General features: G+C 44.1%; 1 protein-coding gene across 5 annotated transcripts; it reads left to right on the top strand.

Moving 5' to 3' along the window:
* The first annotated feature begins 12,262 nt into the window (after positions 1-12,262).
* Positions 12,263-17,543, top strand: SRSF5 (serine and arginine rich splicing factor 5). Of its 5 annotated transcripts, none has more exons than XM_060095931.1 (8): positions 12,263-12,393; positions 13,283-13,424; positions 13,753-13,823; positions 13,962-14,060; positions 14,340-14,409; positions 15,628-15,701; positions 16,153-16,263; positions 16,729-17,543. In XM_060095931.1, exons 2-8 carry the CDS (start codon positions 13,299-13,301, stop codon positions 16,997-16,999), a joined length of 822 nt encoding a protein of 273 aa, XP_059951914.1. In that variant the 5' UTR covers positions 12,263-12,393; positions 13,283-13,298; the 3' UTR covers positions 17,000-17,543. The 5 variants fall into 5 exon arrangements, with proteins under 5 accessions (XP_059951914.1, XP_059951911.1, XP_059951910.1 ...); XM_060095928.1 differs by having other exon boundaries at positions 12,264-12,389; positions 16,726-17,543; XM_060095927.1 differs by having other exon boundaries at positions 12,265-12,393; positions 16,726-17,543.
* The last annotated feature ends 2,132 nt before the right edge of the window (positions 17,544-19,675 follow it).

Here is a 19,675-nt window from a genome sequence, read left to right as displayed (position 1 = left end):
ATACAAAATTAAAGAAATTTATAAAAAGCCATAGTCTTTATTTATTTATTTGTTTTAAAGCCATCGTCTTTTAAAACTGAATTTCCAACATTTTCACTTCTGCTATATTCTATTGGTCACATAGACCAAACCTGATACATGTGGGAGGCTATGTGTGGATACCAAGATGTGAGGATCCTTGGGGGTTATCTTGGGAGTCGGCTACCACAACATCCTTTTACCCTTTTTGTTAGGTAAAACAATCTCTTGCATTTCCTTTGGGGAACCACCCCTCCCCCACTGGTAAGCTATAGTTTGAGTGGAGTCGCCCCACTACCATTTTTGGTGAGGGTCCCCATTTGCAGTATGGATCCTGCTTAGCTAAAGTCCATATCAGCATATTTTGCTATGGATTGAATGTTTGTATCCCTCTAAGATTCATATGTTGAAACCCTATCCTCCAACGTGATGGTATTTGGAGGTGAAGACTTGGAGATGTAATTAGGGTTAGATTAGGTCATGAGGGTGGGGCCCTCATGATGGGATTAGTGCCCTAATAAAAACAAGAGGAGACACAAGGTCTCTCTTTCTCTGTGCTCACACCAAGGAAGGCCCTATGAGGACATAGCAGAAGAGGGCTCTCACTGAGGACCTGACCATGCTGGCACCCTGTTCTTTGACTTCCAGCCTCCGGAACTGTGAGAAATGAATATCTGTTGTTTAAGCCACCCAATCTGTGGTCTTCTCTTACAGCAGTCTGAACAGACTAAGACCCAGTCACTCTGGCCTTAGTGATAGGGTCAGGGATGAGCAGAGGACCCAACTGAAAGGCAGTGAGACATTAGGAAATGTTTGCTAGAGCTTCTGGGAGGATCTGAGTTGCTTCATTGGGAGATCCTGGAAGAGATGCTCTCTCTTCCTCTGACTTTGGAGGTGTGAGGTTGTGAGGCTAGGGCTGCTGGCATCTTGCTAACACAAAACGAGCCTGCCTGAGAATGAAACTGATATTCAGAGGAAGTCGAGCAAAGAGATGGATGCCAGAGCTCTGCTTGAGCTCTGGATAAAACCAAGCCTACAGCTGGGCCTGTCTGTAAATTGCTCAGTTATACTAGCCAATAAATAAACTCATTTTTTTTAGATGGCTGTACCAGGGATTCCATTCCTTGTCATATAAGAAGTCCTGATTTTGGCCACTGTCCTCCTCCTAGCCCTCCCCCTCTAAAACATAAATCTAATCATATTTTCTTCTTGCATAAAAACTTGCAACACCTACTCAGTGTCCTCTGGATGAAGTCCCAGCTCACTAACATGGTAGATGAGACCCACCACTATCCATCCTCTCTGTCTCCACCTCCAGCCCCTTTCCTTGCTTCCATTTTATACAACACTCAACTATTTATACCAAGTGCCCTGCTGTTCTGAACAGGGTCTGGGAGCACATGAGGCTTAATCAGGATTTAGGGTGGTGGAAACCATCAGAGAAGATTAGAGTCAGCCTCATCAAGATCACCTGGAAGCCCCAAGCCTCAACCCAGAAGCCGCACTAGTTCGTATGTGCTAATGCTGGAGGTGCTGGGCCTTTCCTGGTCACTGGCTTTCCACCAGGGTCCAAGTTTCTGCTGCTCTGGTTCCTAATAATATCTCACTGCGGATGCAACAATATCTCCACAGAGCTCAACAGGATGGACTAATTGCTTCACCAGAAGGGTATCTGACCCCAATTCTCCTTAGGCCAAGGCCATTTGAATTAATACTCAATATCCAAGCTCTTAAATCAGAAGACTGCTTATTTGAGATACAGTGATCAGGAAGAAGAAGCTTCCCATTCCCTTTCATAACACTTTATCTGAGAGTAAGCCATTTCTTCTGGACTAAACTTGGCCCACTTCTGGGTACTCTGATTTATCAAACAGATAAATGTCAGGTATTCTTCACCGGATTGGTCCTGTGTGCCTTGACTCTAATTATTGTACTAGGGAAGGAATCATTGCCAGGACTGGGGCTGATCAAGGGGAGGGGGTCTCTTTCTGGAGGTATGTATGAGACAGGCTGGGCCCTGGGCCCTGGGACCTGGGACACTTGGCTGCAGTCCTTGCACCTGGACAGACGTCTCCTCAAGCAACAAAATACAGAGAAACTATAAGGGACTAAAAAGAACTGTATGGGCTTCCCTGGTGGCGCAGTGGTTGAGAGTCCACCTGCCGATGCAGGGGACGCGAGTTCGTGCCCCGGTCCAGGAAGATCCCATATACCGCGGAGTGGCTAGGCCCGTGAGCCATGGCCGCTGAGCCTGCGCATCCGGAGCCTGTGCTCCGCAATGGGAGAGGCCACAACAGTGAGAGGCCCATGTACAGAAAAAATATATATAAATAAAAATAAATAAAATAAAATATTAAAAGAACTGTATGCATGGGCAGCTGAGGCAAATTACGGACAACAAGATACAAAAAGATCAAAAAGCCCAACTGCCACTTCTGAAGAGCCGGGAGCAAAAGCAGGGTACTGCGCTTGCCCCCTGCACACACCACCACCAGAGGGGTGGGCAGACCACCTAAGCCACGCCTCCGGCCCGACCCCTGGACCCGCCCCTACCCTCACCCCATATAAGGAACCAGCTCGCCCCCCCATCAGGGAACGAGTGAGCAAGGGAACCTGTTGCTTGTTCTCACTCCCTCCTGCTGCAGCAGGGGTCCCAATAAAGCCTTGCCTGAATTTCTTATCTGGCCTCATATCAATTTCTATTGATTAAGGAGGCCAAGAACCCTGGTTGGTAACATGTGTACCCCACCACAATGGCTCTGTTAGGAATCAGTATATGGAGAATTGGTATTCTGAGTCTTCCTTTTTCTTCTTCTTCTACTTATTTTCTTTTCCTGAGTGGTTAAACAACAAATATTTATTTATTCACAGTTCTAGAGGCTGGTGCCAGCGTGGTCAGGTTCTGGTGGGAGCACTCCTCCTGGCTTGCTAATGGGGATTTCTTGCTGTGTCCTCACATGGTGGAGAGAGAGAGCTCTGGTGTCCATTCCTCTCTTATAAATGTACCAGGTCTATTGGATCACAGCTCTGCCCTTATGATGAGGCTTCCCTCTGGATATCAGAGATGGAAAGAGCCTGGTAGTTGGTCAGTCCCCAGTTGCTGACAGCTTGTGGGGTGGAGTAGATGTGGAGGACAGCCAGCACTGAGGGGTACCTCTGAATGGTTTCGCTTTGGAATGTTTGTCTTTTATATTTACCTGCAAAGGATTTGAGGTCATGAAAAAGAAACTTCCGTGTACTTTTTTTTTTTTTTTTTTTTGTGGTACGCGGGCCTCTCACTGTTGTGGCCTCTCCCGTTGCGGAGCACAGGCTCTGGACGCGCAGGCTCAGCGGCCATGGCTCATGGGCCCAGCCGCTCCACGGCATGTGGGATCTTCCCGGACCAGGGCACGAACCCGTGTCCCCTGAATCAGCAGGCGGACTCTCAACCACTGCGCCACCAGGGAAGCCCAAAACTTCTGTGTACTTTAAGTCCCAGTCTTGTTGGTTCCCTTTGTTATAGCAGTTTAACCTCCCCTGTGATTTTTGTCCCTTCTGACTTGAGAGATAGGGCTGCCTGGATCACTCATTAGAGTGGAAATGGGTGGAGTGTGCCAGGCACGGGATCAAATACTTTACATGCATTATCTCACCTAATTCTCATGATAACCCTATGAATTAACTACGATTATTGACCTATTTCTCACATGCGGAAACTGAGGCTTAGAAAGGTCCAGCACCATACTGAAAGTCATGGATTCTCTCCTTCACAAATATGATTGGAGTGCCTGCGATATGCCAGGCCCTATTTTAGTCTCTGGAGCTTCCCATACTAAGTGTTGAGCCTGAAATTCCAACACACATCTTATTCCAGCTCTGCATGTTTAGCTGATGGGCTCAGCTGCTTCCCCTGTGGATGTCACCTGTAACGCAGCCTAGATGCTTCGGTCCTTGCTAGTAAGGGTTGACGCTGAATCCTTTTACACCTTCTAGCCTGCATCTTTGTAACACAGAGACAAAAACATCGCTAAAGTTACTTGCCCATGATGCAAAATTTGCTCTCCCGAATTAAAAAATGCTATAAGGTTTTGACTTCCCCTTTGAGTAAGTCATTTAACTTTAGAAAGAAAATCCTTTAGATCCACAGAGTTAGAAAAGGCACACGGGGTTGAATCAAGGTCCCACCATTTCCAGCTGTGTGACTTTGTGCTTTGGTTTCAACATATTAAAAAAAGAAAAGAGGATGTGAACTGACATTGGAGAGTTGTATAAAGGTTGGATTGGCTAATAAATCCAAAGCCCCAAGCACTATGCCTGGCATACAGTAAGGGAAAGATGGGTGACAGCTTTCATTAAGGAGGATGAAGATTGTAAAGCGGCCACTAGATTCTGCAATTAGGTTAAGGTGAACGTTGAGAGCAGTTCAGTGGAGAGGCGGGGTGGAGGTCCAGCTGTAAGTGAATGAGAGCTCGAGAAAGTGGCACCTCGGAGTGTAAAAACTACCTGTTCTGTAGCTAAATGTGTTGGCTTAGGAAAGGTGAGATGGGGCAGCTTTGACAAGCAACATAGGTGGGTGTTTTTTTTTTAAGTTTTTTTTTTTTTTTTTGCGGTACGCGGGCCTCTCACTGTTGTGGCCTCTCCCGTTGAGGAGCACAGGCTCCGGACGTGCAGGCTCAGCGGCCATGGCTCACGGGCCCAGCCGCTCCGCGGGTGGGATCTTCCCGGACCGGGGCACGAACCCGTGTCCCCTGCATCGGCAGGCGGACTCTCAAGCACTGCGCCACCAGGGAGGCCCTGTTTTTTTAAGTTTTAAAGAGGGAAACTAAGCAGGTTTGACAATTAAAGATTAAAGAGATAATGGAGAGGTCAGGACTTAAGACTGAAAAAAAAAATTTGATGGAGCAAGGTCTGGAATCTGGTGCATAAAGGACCAAAGTTTGAAATTTAGCTCCTTCTTTCTTTGAGGCAGAGAAGGGGAAGATGGGTGAAGATATACGTAATTTGAAGATAGAGGGGAGAGAGACTGAGGCAAAGGCAGCCTGATCAATTCTACTTTCCAGGTGAAGCAGGAAGTATTGTGGTAGTTAGCCTCCGAGATGACCCCCAACCATCCCCCGACCTGGTCCTCACAGCCTGTGTACTTCTCTTTCTCATTGTACCAAGTTTGGCTGTGTGACCGATAGCATATGGCAGAAGCTATGTGTTATGGGTTGAATTGTGTGCCCCCCAAAAATGTATGTTGAAGTTCTAACCCCCAGTACCTCAGATGTGACTTTATCAGGAAGTAGGTCTTTACAAAGGTCATTAAGTTAAAATGAGCTCATTAGGGTGGACCCTAATCCAATGTGATCGGTGTCCTTATAAAAAGGGGAAATTTGGGGAATTCCCTGGCAGTCCAGTGACTAGGACTCTGAGCTTCCTGCAGGGGGCCGGGGTTCGATCCCTGGTAGGGGGAATTAAGATCCCACATGCTGTGCGGCACGGCCAAAACAAACAAACAAACAAACAAAAAAACAACAAGAACAAAAAAAGGCGGAAATGTGGACACAAATTCAAAGAAAGACAGACAGGTACAGAAGGTAGATGATGTGAAGACACACAGGAAAAGATGGCCATGTGACTGAAGTGATGCATCTCCAAGCCAGGAACACCAAGAATTGCTGGTAAACACCAGAAACTGGGAAGTAGCAAGGAAGGATCCTCCTCTAGAGCTGTCAGAGGGAGCACGGCCTTGCTGACACCTTGATGTAGGACTTCCAGCCTCCAGAACAGTGACACAATACGTTTCTATTGTTTTAACCCACCCAGGTTTTGGAACGTTGTTATGGCAGCCTAGCAAACTAAAACCCTATGGTATGTCATTTCTAAGATCAGGTTATGAAAAGATTGTCGTTTCCATCTTGGATGTACTCTCTCTCTCTCTCTCTCAGGTCATTCCTTCTTAAGATAGCTAGCTGCAGGTTGTGAGGACATTCAGGCAGTTTATAGACAGGCCCACATAGAGAAGAACTGAGGTTTCCAGCCAACAGCCAGCAAGGAACTGAGGTCCATCGATAGTCAGGCGAGTGAGCTTGGAAAGAACTAGAGCTTACCTCTAGTTCAGGTAAGACTGCAGCCCCAATCAACATCAACAGCTTACTGTGGGTTCATTTGAGACTCTAAGCCAGACCCACACAGTCAGACCAGCCCTGAATTCCTGACTCACAATGACTATGAGATAGTAAATATTCGCTGTCTTAAGATGCTAAATTTGGGGTAATTTGCTACACAGTAGTAGATACCCCTGCTAACAAAGAAGGAAAAATGGTCACTTGAGAAAAGGAGAGAAAACATAGGATGGCTACTGAGATAACAGGAAAGGCAGGAGTAAACCAAAAAATGCAGGTCTGGTTAGTGGTTGCAACTATAGTTGGAAACCACCCGATTAAGGTGTCAGTTAAGTATTCAGATTCCTAAGCCTCCAATTCCTGAATCAGGCTCTCTGGGAAAATGGCACGGGGAATCTGCATTTGAAATACAGTAGTGCCCAAATGATTCTTTTCAAGAACCACTGAGTTAGAGGATAATTGAGAGTAGAGGTAAAAGTGGGACAGAAACAGCAACTAAAGCTAGAATTTAAATTGGGTGTTAATTCATAGCACAAACTGATATCAAATAACCACACTGCTATGGACCTATAAAGAATTTCTAATTTTTGTCAACAAATTCTGAATTAGTGGGAATTACTTTCTATCTCTGCCTTAAAAAATATTCCCAGGAGGTTTAAAAAAATTTTTTTTAATTTTTATTTTTTTGGCTGTGCTGGGTCTTCATTGCTGTGCGTGGGCTTTCTCTAGTTGCGGTGAGCGGGGGCTACTCTTCGTTGCGGTGCACGGGCTTCTCATTGTGGTGGCTTCTCTTGTTGTGGAGCATGGGCTCTAGTTGCGAGGGCTTCAGCAGTTGCAGCATCCGGGCTCCGTAGTTGCAGCACGCAGGTCTTAGAGTGCGTGGGCTTCAGTAGTTGTGGCGTGTGGGCTTAGTTCCTTAGCGGCATGTGGGATCTTCCCGGACCAGGGATCGAACCCATGTTCCCTGAATTGGCAGGCGGATTCTTAACCACTGCGCCACCAGGGAAGTCCTTCTCAGGAGCTCTTAGGCTAACCTTTGCTCCTTCTCCCTAAAGATACTGCCCCATTTCTCCTTCAGTTCAATCCCTATGCAGAGATGCTCTGCCTATTCTAATTTCTACCTCACTCTAAACTTCTCTGGCCTTGGTGGTGAGAACTCTGCAAATTCCGAAGTGTTTCCTGTTTCTGGGATTTCTGGGCCCACCCTACAGCACAGAAAGGTATCCCATGAAGGTCATGCTGCAGCTTTTGTGATCAGGGCTGTGGCAGGAAAACTGTAAGTGGGATGTTCTGGGCAGAACAGAGCATTAGATTCTCTGAGCCCCAGTTTCCTCATTTAAACAATGTTATAACACCTACATGGAAGGGCTGGCCTGAGGATTGACTGAGATAATGGGAGTAATGTCCTTATCACATGCCTGGAACATAATAGTGGCTCAGGAAATGGCAGCTGTCAATATTAAAAGGGATGGTAAGGAGAATATGCTTAGGTGCCCTGAATTTAATCTTGATGTTAGAATGGTTTGTGTCCCAGTCAGGGCTCCAGCCACAACCTGAGTGACATATGAGTATTTGGAGCAGGGAAGATGGTTTTTATGGAGAACAAAAAAGTGAGTTCCTGAACTTAAGTCAGTATTAGAGAATACTCCTGGCTGAGTATTAGAATCACCTGCAGCCCTTACTAACAAACTGGGACTCCTCCCCAGGCCAATTAAAGCAGAATTTTCTGCCAGGAGGACTCAGGCAGCAGAAAACTTCAAACACTTCCCAGGTGATTTTAGTATACAGCTGGTGCTAAGAAAGACTCATCTAGGCACTCAAATTAAAGTAGTAGGTTCACAGGTATTTTAATTACTGTGCACTATATTAAACAACAACAACCAAAGCAGGAAGTAGCAATAGAAAGAAGTCAGATGAGTATGTAGGGATGAATCTGAGTCAAAAATTGAACATTTGAAAAAAACATAAATTTCCAAGAGAAATTATTTAAGGATACTTATTCTTTAAAAAAATTGTTAGTATTATTATCTAGAAGCAAGGAAGTCAACACTTTTAGTGTTGGGAGTTTTGGATAGGAATTTTTAAGCATCTGGTGATATTTAGGACATTTTTGGAAAAACAGAATTGTTGGTCAGAATGAATATTTTTCCTTAGGCATATAGTTGTGTCATATTAAGTGGAAAACAGATAAAAATTTGAATATACACTTCTGATCATAAATATATTAAACAAACATGGGAAAATGCCCATGATTAAGTTTTATGAATAAAACCCCTCATGATACCATTTCTACATATGAGGATGATTCATATTTTGAAAATACAGTTGTGCTTATAGAAAAACACTAAACGGAAGTTATAAAAAAAACCTAAATAGTTATCCCTTAGGGTTGGAAATAAGAATGACCTTTTAAATTCTCATATCTATGTTTTAAAAAATGATGAGGTATTACTTTTGAATTGGAAAAAAAATAAAACAGTCAGAAAAAAAACCACACACAAGAAAGAAATACAGCAAAATATAAGCAGAGGTTGATTTGATGAGATGAGATTGTGAGCATTTCCTTCTTTCGATTATTCTTCCTGTTGAACATTTTTGTGACAATGAGTATCTATTTCTTTTTATAATTGGAACAAAAGAGACTCTATTTAAAAATAAAGATCAAATCCTGTCTCCTTGTTTATGAGTTTACCTTCTGACAAAGGGAGTTGGGTGAAGCATTTACAGAGCAGTTTGAAGTTTAGGAATCACTTAGCTCAGGGGTATGCAAACGTTTTCCGAAAAGGGCCAGGTAGTAATTATTCTAGGTTTTTTGGTCTATGTGGTCTCTGTTGAAAGTATTCAGCCCTGCTTTTGTGGCAGGACAACAGATATAGACACTAAGCAAATGAACAGGAGTGGCTGTGTTCCAAAAAAACTTTATTGATGGATACTGACCTTTGAATTTTATATAATTTTCATGTGTCATGAAATATTATTCTTCTTTGGATTCCCCTCCCCCCATTATTAAAAATGTAAAATCATCCTCAGGCCATACAAAAACAGTTGAGAGGCTGGATTAGGCCCAAAGGCCATACTTTGCCGACTCCTGAGTTAGATAAAAATCAGGGATGTGGTGAAGGAAGCTTCCCACAGTTATGCTGAAAGTCTCCCAAAGAGATGGCTTTGATAAACTCTGTTTATTTTAATCTGTAATTTCTTTGCATCTTTTTTCCTTTACTAAAGATTTGCTACTCACTTGGATGCCTTAGGAAAAAAATGCCAAGTCATTTTGTTGAAACATTAATATAGGAACAGGAACACCTGAAAGAAATGCAAACCCAGTTCTACAAATACTGAGTCTTTTCTGTGCTAGGCATTCCTGGAGACAAAAACATGAATAACACATACCTTTATTATAAGTCAGTGATGAAGGAATTATAGGGGTGTACACAGAATATCGTAGGATCACATAGAAGGGAGAGTAATTCTGCTCATGGAAGATGATCTTGTGTTCATTGGAGAAGTTGGTAAGAAAATCTGGTAGGGAGACAGGCAGTTTTCACGGAAAAAACAAACACTGAAGAAGACAAGTTGTTTAAAATAGAGTAGATTAAGTCACTAGGAACTATTAATGAACAATTTGTGGAAGTCACAAACTTTTTAACAGTAAATAAATCAAGAGACTTTATTAAAAAGTGAATCCTGAAGAAAATCACAACATCTCGGGCTGAAAGCAGCTACTTTTTTTTTTTTTTTTTTTTTTTTTTTTTTTTTTTTTTTGCTGTACGCGGGCCTCTCACTGTTGTGGCCTCTCCCGTTGCGGAGCACAGGCTCCGGACGCGCAGGCTCAGCGGCCACGGCTCACGGGCCCAGCCGCTCCGCGGCACATGGGATCCTCCCAGACCGGGGCACGAACCCGTATCCCCTGCATCGGCAGGCGGACTCTCAACCACTGCGCCACCAGGGAGGCCCCAGCAGCTACTTTTTTTTATGGTGTACAGAACTATCATTCTTCTTTTTCACCCCAGAAAATATTTTCCAGATTACTTTCTCTTATTGCAGCAAAAATAATGTTTAGTGAGTGAAATCACAAGATGTTGCTTCCATATTCAACACAGAATGTAGAAAATAATTGGGAGGCTGATTTTTTTTAATTATGCAGAAAGCAAACAAATGCAATTAAATAAGTACAGGTTTGGAACAGTTTGTGCATTATAAAATGCCTATGTTTATCAGGCTAGCAGCTAAAAGTAAGTGTTTTAATTTAACAAATACATATTTTCTTTTAAATCCATCCTTAATTGGCCACACCATAACTAACTTCACAATTTTGCTCTGTACTCGCAGAGGCGCTTTTAAAAATAAACATACAGGGCTTCCCTGGTGGCGCAGTGGTTGAGAGTCCGCCTGCCGATGCAGGGGACGCGGGCTCGTCCCCCCGTCCGGGAAGATCCCACATGCCGCGGAGCGGCTGGGCCCGTGAGCCATGGCCGCTGAGCCTGCGCGTCCGGAGCCTGTGCTCCGCAACGGGAGAGGCCACACAGTGAGAGGCCCGCGTATCGCAAAAAAAAAAAAATAAATAAATAAAATAAAATAAAATAAAATAAACATACAAATGTATGAATGGATGAGTTCATGCCATACAAACTATCCAAGTTCTAATCCAGAGTTCCCAAGGGCCCTGGAGGTCAGAGTAAGGGCTGGTAGCTCTGCTCTTTCTTTCTTTTTTTTTTTTTTTTCCTTTCATGGCTTCTGAGTTTTATTTTATTTTATTTTATTTATTTATTTTTGCTTTATAACAAATTTAATCAGTTATACATATACATATGTTCCCATATCCCCTCCCTTTTGCGTCTGCTCTTTCTTGAACTACTTTATTTCTGTGTAACTCTAGTTGCAAGCAGCAACCCTAGATTCTGGGCATCTCTCAAAAATGGGGTTAAATTAAAGAAAAGTAACTTTTTCACCATCATTCTCTTTATTGCCTAAGTTTCTAAGCCTGCCAACCTTACTGGGAAAATGCAAAGTTAAGAATGTGAAGGGCTACCGTTTCACACTTACTTTGAAAACACACTTTCTGTTTCTGAAGAATGGTAGACTTTTATGTATTACATTACAGAAACCGGAATAGGAGTTAACCAAATACCGTTTGGATTTAGAAGTAGCTTGAAACACCTTCTTAGCCAGCACAATCCTAGAGTGTGGAAAAGCAGAGGTCGGCATTCTGGCCTCAATTTCAGATGGCCTTCTAGCCACAGTCCCAGTTTCAGTATCTCATGACCCCCAAACCTTCCATTTAAACAATACTGCAGCTCCTTAGACTTCTTGTTATAACTAACCCGTAAGTCCGTCATATGGTTAAAATATTCACTTGAGCATCAGGGAGCGCCCTCCAAAGTGCAACCGTAAATTGCAAGCAGCAAGGGCTCAGAGATGGCCAGATATTTTTGCAAAGCCTGAGTTTCTTTTTTTTTTTTTTTTGCGGTATGCGGGCCTCTCACTGTTGTGGCCTCCCCCGTTGCGGAGCACAGGCTCCGGACGCGCAGGCTCCGGACGCGCAGGCTCAGCGGCCATGGCTCACGGGCCCAGCCGCTCCGCGGCATATGGGATCCTCCCAGACCGGGGCACGAACCCGTATCCCCTGCATCGGCAGGCGGACTCTCAACCACTTGCGCCACCAGGGAGGCCCCCTGAGTTTCTTTCACCCAGTATGCTTCAGGGTATTAAGAAAAAACAAGATAAAGAAGAGGTGTGGGGACTTCCCCGGTGGTCCAGTGGTTAAGAATCAGGGTTTCCACTGCAGGGGGCACAGGTATGATCCCTGGTCGGGGAACTAAGATCCTGCATGCCACAGCACGGCGAAAACAAACAAACAAACAAACGAAAGGTGTCATTTGCCTTAGGGTATTTTTATGAGGGAGATAATTATGAACTGAACTTCACGGCCTAAGGGGAACCAGCCAGTCTTCCACCGTGACCTCTTCGGCGCTGAGAACCTGACGGCCACGCCCATGCCAGGTCCCTCCCCTCGGCCCCGCCCACCGCGAGTGCGGGTCACTTAGGCCGTCACCGTAACGGGGCCCGGCCCCTCGACACCTCTGTTTCCGACCCAATGGGGCGGTGCCAGGGGCGGTCCCGGAAGTGACGCAAGGACGCGCCCTCCATTTTGTAGGACGCCAGAGCAGCTAAGTGCGTCAGTTGTGGAGAGACGTAGACGAGTTGAGTCCTGGTCTGCGGGGAGGCTGCCGGCTCCGTTGCAGACTACGGACCTCTCTGGGTCTCAGCTGACAAAGATCCTGTCCGGTAGGTGAGTGGCTCACTTTGAGGGAAAGGCTTCTCGGATCGAGGCTTCTTCATGGCCGCTCAGATCGCGAGTGGTCATGGCTGCTCTCTGTGCGGAGGACGGCGTCCAAATGAGCGCAGTTTATTCGAGGTGGGCGCTGGGGCACGTCTCCCTTTGGGTATTGTTTGAGGGGACCTGACGGGGGAAGGGCGGTCCTGGTCACGGTCATTTTTACAGAGGGGTCGTGTGCCCCTCCCTGCCTCCTTCACTCTCCGAACCCGGCGAGTAGTGGGCCGAGACCTTTGCTCGGGGTGTGGTCGGGGCTGTCCCAGGGCGGGTACAGTGACCCGGAGCGGTGGGGTCGGGAGAGGGGGGAGGGGACAGGGAGTTTGGCACGCACGGCTGTCCCCACCGCCGGCTCCGAGGCCGCCATTTTGTGACTGTTCCGCGGCCGCCCGCCGTCGTCTGCGCAGGCGAGGCGGTGGCGTCACGAGATTCCGGCTTCCACCCGCTGTGACTCTCCTGGGAGGCGGCGACGCGCGCGCGGCCCGTCGCCATTGGGCTGGCCTTGCGGAGGGGGGGTCGGCTCCGCCCGCACTTCTCGGCCTTTCCTGACTGCGGCAGACGGGAGGGGGCCAGAAGAGCCGGGGAGAGAGTGCGGCTGCGCAGTTCCTGAGGCGGCAGTGGGCGTTGCGGTTGCTGCGGTCTGGGCCCAGGGAAGGATCGTGTTGGGAGCCGAGTTTTAATTTTGTCTGCAAGGGACCTGGCCTAGTTAAGAGGCACTCTTGGCAGTCTTGTTTATAACATCACCGGGTAAACATTTTATTTTATGCCGTTTATGTTTTTGATCCCTTGACCAGACATTCTTCTGACATTTCACCGGTATTATCTCAATTGAATTATTTACTGACAGGAAGTAGTAGCCGGACATGAGTGGCTGTCGAGTATTCATCGGGAGGCTAAATCCAGCGGCCCGGGAGAAGGACGTGGAAAGATTCTTCAAGGGGTATGGACGAATACGAGATATTGATCTGAAAAGAGGCTTTGGTTTTGTGGTGAGTATTTAGAACTGGTTGACTTATCTGTTGTTAAGTGGGTAAAGATTGTGGTAACCAGTGCCTTCGATTTTATTGAGTCCAGGTAGAGTATCTTTAGGAAATGCTTTGCATCCTTGAGGCAGTGATTTTCTTAAGGAATAAAAGAGCCTCAGTGCTGGCTGAGAGAAATCACTGCTGGTCGCTTTTTGATGGGGCTGAGCTATATGCTGTTGTCATTAAGATACTCTTCCTGGGCTTTCTCAGGTATTTACTGGTTTTAATGGGTTGTAGAATACACTTTTAAAGGCGTGTGAAACATTTGGGGTTTTTCATGTTTGTAATTTAGGAATTTGAGGATCCCAGGGATGCAGATGATGCCGTATATGAACTTGATGGAAAAGAACTCTGCAGTGAAAGGTGAGGATCTCGTTTTTAGTTTTATCACTAGTTAGCACTGCAGAAATAGAGCAGACTAGGTCAGCTGGGTATTTATTTCTAAATAGGTCTCTGCCATAGCCTAAGTGGATAATGAAGAAGTTTCTTCCCTTTCTGTAGGGTTACAATTGAACATGCCAGGGCTCGATCTCGAGGCGGAAGAGGTAGAGGACGCTACTCAGACCGTTTTAGTAGTCGCAGACCTCGAAATGATAGACGGTATGTGATGGATGGCTGCTTTGAACAAGCGTTGCTGCAGGAGGAGTCGTTAATGTTTAAAAACCATTAGCAATAAGCGATTTTGCCGTTTGCGTATAATCACTTCTGTTACGTCCACTGTTCCTGTAAGTGTGTGAGTCATAAAATAATGCAGAAACTGTTGGCGGAAGTCATTTGAATGACTTGTCATATCTGATTGCTTGAACTTGCCCACAACTGAACACAATAGGTGCACGTTGCTTCATTTCTTCCATTGTGAGCGCTCATTTTCTTCTTCAGAAATGCTCCACCTGTAAGAACAGAAAATCGGCTTATAGTTGAGAATTTATCTTCAAGAGTCAGCTGGCAGGTTTGTTGAAATACAGTTTTGAGATATTTTAATGTGGCTTTTTAAATATTAGTGGGTAGCTAATGTTTTTATTAATGTTTTATTAAAAGTAGTTTTATTTTTAAATTAATGGACTTAATCGTAATTTTAAAATTTTAATTAAATGTAATTGGGGGATATTTCAAACTTTAATATTAGTGATCAAATGTAAATGTTTTGAGGATATATTTTCTTGTTTTTTAATAACAATTTTAACCAAATATTAAACCCTTTATTTGCCAGCCTATCTGTGTCGTTGGCCTTATGACGAGGAGTGCCTGTGGGTTATCCTAATCGTTGTCTTGGTCACTCTTGGTTGGGCCTGGTTGACTTTGCCAGTCAGCTCCTACAGTGATCAATTGGCCACCTCTAGATCTGTGTTTGCCGGTCTAGACGTAATCGGTGCACTTCCTTGAAGTGCCAGGTTGCAGCGATCCCAGAGCGTTGATAACGTGATCTGATCCCTAAGTTGAGAGCTGTCTTCCTGTAACGCTTCCGAATAAGAGGTCCTGGTCGAAAAGAGTTGAAAGATACGAAATTAGGTGGTCGTTGGAATCCTGATCGCAGTAAAGTGGTCCTTGGTAACTACACAAGAGTAGAACATGTCTGCATCCGCCAGTAGTCTGCTAATAGGGAGGGCTGTGCGATTAAAGGCTTCCATCGATTGGGTAGTGTCCTTCAAGTGGGTGGCGAAGAGCCAGTCGGGCATATGTCATGAAGGTTTCTCCGACCGATTAATGGTTTGCTGCTTGACTAGCCTAGGGAAATAATAATAAAGGTAAAGTAAACTTTTTTAATGACATATGGGGCACAAGATAACTGGTGTCTTGTAAATGTTTTGTTTTTAAATATAAAATTTCTACTTTAGTCTTTACTTTAAAAATATGTATTGTTTCTTTTTGTTTTGTTTTTGTTTTTTGTTTTGTTTTTTTCCTTTTGTATTGAGCTCAGTATAGACTAATACTACTTTAATGTTAAAATCTTAATTTCCTGGCATTTTGCTTAAAAGCAATATGCTATTTGCTTATTTCGTGCCCTGACATATATTATTTTTAAATTCTGATAGAATACAAGTGTGGTAAATACCATGTTTGTACTTTATCTAACATCTTCTCTTTCAGTAGTCTTGTTTTTATACAATGTGGTTGTTTGTGTGTCCTATTTCCTTTTCTCTGCTTAACACAATCGTCTTGTGTTAAGGATCTCAAAGATTTCATGAGACAAGCTGGGGAAGTAACCTTTGCGGACGCACATCGACCTAAATTAAATGAAGGGTGAGTATGTACTGGAGTATGAGAGTCTTTTAAAATATTCTGAAAGTTTTATTCTGAATGTTTGAGCTCTCAAGTTTGGACATGCTGGAATGTAGCAGTTCTCAGTCAGGGTTGAGTTTGCTCCTCAGGGTGCATGTGGCAGTTCTGGAGACCTTTTGGTTGTCATGATTGAGGGTGCTGCTGGCATCTTGTGAGAAGAGGTCTGGGATGTTAGTAATCATCCTATAATGCACAGGAAAGCTTCTCACCCCCAAAGCATCATCTAGCTTAAAATGTCAACGGTTTGGAGGTTGCAAAGTCTTGCTCTCATGCTGTTTTATCTGTAAAGAGATGACTCAATATAGCAATAGCAAAATGAACATTAAAAAGGTACTTAAACTAGACTGATAACATAGTTTGTGAGACGATAAGAAGTATATAACTTTACAAATGGCATTTTTTTTCTTTGTAGGGTAGTTGAGTTTGCCTCTTATGGTGACTTAAAGAATGCTATTGAAAAACTTTCTGGAAAAGAAATAAATGGGAGAAAAATCAAATTAATTGAAGGCAGCAAAAGGCACAGGTATCTCTTTAAATTGTTTTTTAATATAAATTTATTTTATTTTGGCTGCGTTGGGTCTTCGTTGCAGCGCTTGGGCTTTTATAGTTGCGGCGAGTTGGGGGCTACTCTTCATTGCAGTGCGTGGGCCTCGCGTTGGGGTGGCTTCTCATTGCGGTGCATGGGCTCTAGGTGCTTGGGCGTCGGTAGTTGGCAGCACCCGGGCTCACTAGTTGTGGCTCGCGGGCTCTGGAGCTCAGGCTCAGTAGTTGTGGCACACAGGCTTAGTTGCTCCGCGGCGTGTGGGTTCTTCCTGGACCAGGGATTAAACCCGTTTCCCCTGCATTGGCAGGCGGATTCTTAATCACTGTGCCACCAGGGATGTCCTGTTTAAATTTTTAGGTCAAAGTTTTATTTAATGGATTTGTAGGGCCTGCCACTTAGTTTTTTGTTTTTTGTTTTTTGTTTTTTTTTTCTCATTCCTAGTAGGTCACGAAGCAGGTCTCGTTCCCGGACCAGGAGTTCCTCGAGGTCTCGTAGCCGTTCTCGGTCCCGGAGTCGCAAGTCTTACAGCCGGTCCAGGAGCCGGAGCCGGAGCCGGAGCAAATCCCGTTCTGTTAGTAGGTCTCCTGTGCCTGAGAAGAGCCAGAAACGTGGTTCTTCAAGTAGATCTAAGTCTCCAGCATCTGTGGATCGCCAGAGGTCCAGGTCCAGGTCCCGGTCCCGGTCAAGGTCCAGATCAGTTGACAGTGGCAATTAAACTGTAAATAACTTGCCCTGGGGGCCTTTTTTAAAAAAAAAAAATTCCCAAACCATACTTGCTAAAAATTCTGGTAAGTATGTGCTTTTCTGTGGGGGTGGGATTTGGAGGGGGGTTGGGTTGGGTTGGGCTGGGTATCTTTGTAGATGTGGACCACCAGGGGTTGTTGAAAACTAATTGTATTAAATGTTTTTGATAAGCCTTCTGCTCACATTTTTGTGAATGTCTGAAGTATATAGTTTGTGTATATTGACAGAGCTCTTTTATAACTAAAGCAAATTTAATTTTTTTGTACTAGAAAAATTTGAACGTTTTAGTTCCTGGTTATTCAAATATGTTAATACAAAATTAGTTTAATGCCTCACTTAAACTAATTAATAGCTTTGGACACTTAAAAGAGCTCTAAATTTGCTTGTACGTAAAGGCTTAATTTGAGTTTTCCTTGTTAGGGTCAAGGGTGTCCATCCACCCACCCTTTAACAGCTGCCTGGCAAAGACATTAAAGCAGCTGTTTGTTATTGATAATAAAAGATTATAAAACTGATTTTGTCTGTTTGTTCAAAGGAAGTATGGCTACATCCTCCTCCTTCCCCATGCACATTTGACACATTTAAAATCCCTGGTAGAGAAGGCTGTAGTAGTGAGGTATGGTGAGCCTTTTTTTTTTTTTTTAATTAGTACCCTTGACATTTCTTGGCTAGTCAGAAGATGGACAAAGAAGTGTGAACTGTTCAAAACAGTGATGACTAACAGTTGTTACGACGGTTTCCCTTGTGTGTGATCCTCCTGTCCTTTAACCACCCAATTTTATTTGGCGTCACGTTATTTAGGCCTTCCATAGCCAAGAGAAGGACAATTTGGGAAGCAAGATTGTAAAATTCAATGTTTTATGCCTAACTTAAAGGTTGTAATATAATTTTGATGGTCGGAGATCATCACGTAAAACTTTTTTAAAATCACTGCACATGAATGCTTTAAGGGGCTTTCACATGCTTTTTCTTGTCCTGAGACATGGATGTAGCAGTCTGTTAAAGGGAAAACAGTTGGGTAGTGAAAACTGCCTAAGGTTCTACATCCATCTCTGTTAAGTGTTAGAGCCCTATACCTATAGGAAATTAGCTTTATTGTTTCTTTTAGGAATATCATACTCATTTGAGTGCTAGTCTAGATAAATACTTGTAAGCAGAACAGTAAATAACAAATAGTAGCCACTATTAAGTCCCTTGTCTGTATAGTCACTGAATTCTTAACTATTACATGTAGTATATATATAATTCCTGGTATTAGAACCCAGGAAGTCTAGTTCCAGAACCCCCAAACCACTCCACACTCATCTGACCTAACCTTTCAGGGATTTTGAGGAATGCAGAATTAGAAACCGTGGGAAGATTGGGCTTCCCCAAAGTGTGGGGATTGGGTAGTGGGAATCTCCATATGTGGAGGCTGGGGTTAAAAGTTCTTGGCGTGAAAGCTGCCCCGTGTTCAAGACTGCAGGACTCGGGCCATAAAATTGTGAAGCTGATCTTTTTAACGCAAACTCTTCTAGAGAGAGTTTGTGTGGTATACTTGTTTATTCACTTAGATGTGGGGTACTCTGCTTACCAAATGGGAACCTAGGTTTATTTTCTTTACAGTGTGTGTGAAATGGAGAGGCACAATTATTTTCCCCCTTGGGCTTTTTAGATACGGTAACTCGGTGGTGTGGTGTATGTTTGACGTTTTACCAGTGACTTTTCACCTCTCTATCGTTAAATAGGTAACATCAGTGGCTTACCACTTTAATAAGATAAAGCCCTCTCTTTGAACAAATGGCAGAGATGACTAAGTTATTTTGAACTGATAAGTTGGCCTGAATTCCCAGATACAGGACATGAGAAGTAAAGAGTGTGGGTATATAATCCTAAGCAGTTTTAGGACCAGGTTTTGCAGGGCGTAAAGTAACTCGTTTTGTATTGGGCTGTGCTGCGGGGAGTGTGGGATCTTAGTTCCCGGACCAGGGGTCGAACCCGTGCCCCCTGCAGTGGAAGCACGGAGTCTTAAGCACTGGACCGCCAGGGGAGTCCTTGTAACTTGTTTTTTTATATACAGTTGGCCCTTGAACAGCACAGGTTTGGTCTTCATGGGTCCACTTATATACAGACTTTTTTCAACAAATACGCGTTGCCGTATTACACGATCCATGATTGGTTGAATCAGTTGACGTGGAATCTTAGATACAGAGGGCTGACTAAAGTATACTCGAATTTTCAGCAACATGGAGTTTGGCTGTTCAGGGGTCAACTTAGTCCTCTAAGGAAAGTTTGAGTGTAATATATCTCAAGTTCAGCCATACCTTCCTCAAAAAGCTGAACCTTAACATTTGTTCTGCCTCACCGAGTCTACTAGTAGATGATGTCAGCTAGATATGAGAGAAAACAGTTTGAACCGATATATAAATGGTAAAATATGTAAGGCTGATAGGCGGTAGATCTCACAATTTTTTTTTAAACAAATTTGCATTTTTAAGAGGTGGTTAGTGACCCAAATTACTGGTGTTCTGGTGCTGGGAGTACTGGTAGTTCTGGACATCTGCCAGACCGATGCCCTAAAATTTACTTGTCTTGGTTTCGATTGAACCTAATCACATTAAGTGGTATGAAAATTACAAGAAACTCTAGGCATGGTCAGCTGTTCGCA

Source organism: Mesoplodon densirostris, chromosome 4, assembly GCF_025265405.1.
Source record: "Mesoplodon densirostris isolate mMesDen1 chromosome 4, mMesDen1 primary haplotype, whole genome shotgun sequence".
In the NCBI taxonomy this organism is placed as follows: domain Eukaryota; kingdom Metazoa; phylum Chordata; class Mammalia; order Artiodactyla; family Ziphiidae; genus Mesoplodon; species Mesoplodon densirostris.
Note: the sequence above shows the minus strand (reverse complement) of the source record. Positions and strands in the feature narration are given on the sequence as shown.